Source organism: Empidonax traillii, unplaced genomic scaffold, assembly GCF_003031625.1.
Source record: "Empidonax traillii isolate 1590-97213 ecotype Southwest subspecies unplaced genomic scaffold, ASM303162v1 scaffold1325:size547790, whole genome shotgun sequence".
In the NCBI taxonomy this organism is placed as follows: domain Eukaryota; kingdom Metazoa; phylum Chordata; class Aves; order Passeriformes; family Tyrannidae; genus Empidonax; species Empidonax traillii.
The window spans coordinates 6520-10718 of NW_020956518.1; the positions used below are offsets into that span (position 1 = coordinate 6520).

The 4199-nt window shown below is 52.2% G+C and overlaps 1 protein-coding gene across 1 annotated transcript in view; it reads right to left on the bottom strand.

Annotated features, from left to right (window-relative positions):
• The window catches only part of LOC114069656 (solute carrier family 22 member 13-like), a 7038-nt gene extending 3388 nt beyond the window's left edge, over nucleotides 1-3650 (bottom strand). Inside the window, exons 1-5 of the mRNA XM_027906604.1 lie at nucleotides 2490-3650; nucleotides 1380-1483; nucleotides 780-934; nucleotides 494-662; nucleotides 31-151 (exon numbers count right to left, since the gene is read on the bottom strand). Coding sequence (XP_027762405.1) covers nucleotides 31-151; nucleotides 494-662; nucleotides 780-934; nucleotides 1380-1483; nucleotides 2490-2897 — 957 coding nt within the window. The 5' untranslated portion in view covers nucleotides 2898-3650. The remainder of the gene's footprint in view (nucleotides 1-30; nucleotides 152-493; nucleotides 663-779; nucleotides 935-1379; nucleotides 1484-2489) is intronic.
• Nucleotides 3651-4199: the final 549 nt, after the last annotated feature.

Below are 4199 nucleotides of genomic sequence, written 5' to 3' on the forward strand. Positions count from 1 at the left end.
CGCAGCGGTTCCCTGTGCCCGGACAGGTACCTGCTCCAGGAGTCCTGCCGGGAGGCTGCGCTTGTTGGTGGCCGCCGCCTTCTGAAGGAGCTTCTTGGCTTCCTCCATCCTGCCTTTGGTCACCAGCCACCGAGCTGACTCTGGGAGCACCCTGCCGAGGAGGGGAGCTCAGCACACGCTGCTCTGACCTGCGGAGCTCCCCCACAGCCCTTTGTCACCACACCCGCAAACAGTGGGCATGCCATGGGAGGGATGGGCCTAAATGCCCTACCTTTGGGCTCCAAAGGCCCACATCTGATGACCTGAAGCAAAGCAGCTGCTGCTCTCAGCAGCCCAGTGTCCCAGGGAGCTGTGCTGAGCTCTGCAGAAGCTCCTCCAGCATCTGCACTGTGATGGGAAAGACCCATCCTGGGGCTGAGCTGCTGCTGCCTCCTCACTCCCACCCCTACCCTGCTGTTGTGTCTTACAGAAGCTCTGCCCAACTCCTGCTTACCAGATGTAGAAGAAAAGAGCAAACATAGGAGCGGATCCTGCAATCTCCAGCAGCCTCCAGTTGCGGATTCCGTAGCTCAGCCCAGCCACCATCATCTGTCCGATGGCAAAAGCAGTGTGAGCAATAAGCACTGACTTTGGCCGGAAGGAGATTCCAACCCATTCTGTGGCTGCAAAGAAGAACAAAACTTCGGGGTCACCCCTTCCAAAACATGTCAAGCTCTTTTTTGTTATTGTATCTTGTGAGGCCACCAAATGCTGCCTCAGGGCAAGGGCAACCTACTCACCCAGGGACACCACAGTAATCATAATTCCTGACACTGCAGCCCCCACGACACACCTGATGGCCATGTAGACATAAAAATGGGGCACAAAGGCAACTGCTAGACCAAACACGCCCTGGAGGAGCACGCAGATAAGAAAGACTGGCCGGCGGCCGATCCTGTGGGAGAAGAGAGAAGATGCAGTTGGTATCTGGAGAAACTCCATGGGGATAGGAAAGATCCCAGGTGGAATACTAAGTGATTTGAAAACCAGAGGAGATTTTACATCCCTATACATTTATATCCCTATACAGCCCAAGAAATAATGTGCACAAAAAACAGCGTCTCCACTTTTGAGCTGTCGCTCAAAGGCTGAGACATCAGTTGGGGCTGGACTTGTGAGTCCTGGAGGACCTCCCCTCAAGGCTCTGTCTGCACCTCTCTCTTTTCAACCATCAGACATCTACAGACACGTCAGGTGGCCCCAGATGCCCTTACTCAGTCAAGGGGACTGAGTCTGTGGAGGGAGTATTTCATGACCAGTGCGAGGACAGCCTGGCCCCTCAGCTGGGCTGTCCCTGAGTGCTGGGCAATGACTCCGGGAAGGTGACCGTGTTTCCTCACCTGTCACTTAGCATCCCAAAGAACATGGCTCCCACGAGAAGCCCAGCCATGTAGATGGACTGGGAGATGTCGTTCAGGACCGTCCTGTCACACACCAGGTCAAACTGGAGGAGGGAAACACAGATGCTGTTGCTTTCGACAGACCCCAGCTGCTTTCTGAGGATCAGAGTTGTAGCAGCTCCACTTCTCTGGATGCAAAGGCAGGACGGGGTAGAAGGAGGAGGAGAGGAGGAGAGCTGTATTTTCTCTGGTAAAGGAGGACCAGCGTAGGAATGGGAAGGGATGCAGCAGCTGCTGACAATCCTACAGAGAAGCTACCTGTGAAATGGGCATGGTGCTCCAGGGACACCAAAGAGCACTTGCAAATGCCAGAGCCTAGACTCTCTCCTCTGGCTGCAGCTCAGAGTAAGGTACTTGAGAGAAAGTGCTGGAGCTGGGAGGGAAAAAAAGAGGGAGAGAGGGAGGAAAGGATGGAGGAATGAGGCAAAGTGAGAGAGGAGCAGAGGTCCAGAAAGGGAGAATCACAGAATCATTTAGATTGGAAAAGACCTCCAAGATCATTGAGTTCACCTTTTGGCTGATCACCCCCTTGTCAGCTAGAAGGTGGAGGATAAATCAGGATGGAGAAGTTGGGAATGCTGACAGACAAAGCCTTTGCTCAACTGCATAGCCCATGGAACGTCTTGTTGCAGCCCCGAAAGACTCTGGAGGCCCCAGAAATATCAATGACAAATCACTGGAAGGTAAAGGTCTTTCACAGAGAAGGTGATGTGAGTAGAGCCAGGCTGAAGAATAGGAGAAACTGTGGCATGGACACTCAAAAGGTCCCTCCTGGCAGGATCGTAGGCTAAAGGGTCTGGATAGTGGAAAGGGAAGAGATGGTGGGCAGAGCTTGTGCTGGACTCACACTCCCATTGTGCCCTCCCTGGGCATCTACATCTGCAACAACCTCCCAAGGATTACAGCTGTGATGGAGGCAAAATCATCCAGTGCCTGGTAAATCTCAGCCTGACGGCACCACAGCTGGCATTGTCTGACCAAACCACAGGACAGGACACACCCATCCCTTCCCTTCCACGTCCCCCATCACCTCAGAAAGGGGTTACAGACCTCGGTCAGCAGGGACGGTGGCTCTGCTGAGGGGTACACCCAGCCACTGCTGCACTTCTGCGTGGCGTTCAGGCCATATGTCAGGATGGAGTCCAGGTCCCAGTCCACTGGGGAGTACATGGAGCACTGCTCGTACTGCCCGTCCGCATCCCGGGGCAGGGTGAGGTTCAGCTGCTCTTCCTGCGTCAGGTTGGGGCCAACAGCGAGGATCCAGCTGGTGTCACAGTGGTGGGGAACCTCCACAACCATGAACACTTGGCCAATCATTTGGAAAGGGTTAAGAAGGAGCGGGAGGGAGAGCAACAGTATCAGCAGTTTCTGGTATAGCCCAAACTCCCCCAGAGCACTTATGACATCTCCGAACTCAGCCATGGTGATTACTTCTGTGGCCAGGCTGTGCTGGTGCATGTGGCTTAAATAGGCAAATATTAATGTTTAAACTATGGCAGCACTAAACCCCTAATCCAGTGTGATAAAACGAGCACCTGTACCAGCATGTTCATCATTATGAAGATATGGTGCTGTCCTCCAGGGCGTACTTTGTCACCAGCCATTCCCTCCCTGTTCTCGGGAGCAGAACAAAGAGCACTGCCACTCTTGGAGATGATAGCATGGCAACAGCTTGTCTTTTTCCAGCCTGGAATGTCTCACAAGGCGTCCTGAAAGCAACTGTGCTGCAGTGCAAGGTTTTTTGTCTGAGACATGAAGTTGCGGCCCTACAAACGAGGGGTAGTTTTTCTGAGTGGGGTGAAACAAAAGGAGTGAATTTACTGCTCCCATTCATGGCTGTATAACCCATCCTGGAGACTATAGGAAAGGGAAGCAGAAAATCACTTCTCCTCTGGACCAGGGAATATGGCTGGTAGTCAAGTAGACTTGGTCTTGACAGCTGTGTCCCAAGCTGTCTGTTTTAATTTGCCCCATGTAGAAACCCTGGGTAGTCATAAAACCAGATCTAAACTGCAGTGTCTTGGGGAGAATCCTAAAATAGATTTGGCTCAGAGAGCACCCTTAGGGAAAACAGCACGTTACACACACAGACATACAGAGCACACGGGATCTGGGAAACAACACCAGCTTGGCTTTGCCCGAGGTTCTGATGTCACTTGAAAAGCAGATTGACCCGATTTCTGCTGCGCATCTGAGTCCCTTCCTGGGCAAACTCCCTGAGTGGTTTGTGTCTTTATTCCTGCAGACTGGATAGCTGGATTGCACTCAGTGTATGGAATTTGGTGTTTACTTTGGAAAGCTCTCCTGGCTGCTTTCACGAGAGTGATAAGGACAGGTCACTGACTTGTTCACTTCAAGTCTCCTCTCAAATTCTTTGTCCTTCCCCCTCAATGCAGGCAGGATGCATGAGCCTCCAGCGAAGTTACTGAGGGGTCACACGAGCCTGGATTGGTGTTCCATGAGTGGGAATGGCATTGTTGTGCTGACTGCTTATGGAAGTGGGAAGAGGGGTAGAATGCTTGATTTTTAAGCATGACCTCTCACCAGGAGAGGGGGAGTGAGGTCATACTGGTTAGTGCTACTAGTAAAGGAAGAGAAGAGTAAATGCTGCTTATGGGGTTGTGTAAATTCACAGCAGTGGTATTTGTGCATCATCTGCACACACCACACTGTTATGTATGGGTCATGGTGTCCCCTCCCATTCCTCTGCCACCAGCACCTCATGTGTCAAAGAGGTCAGATTTTGCCTGTAAAAACTCC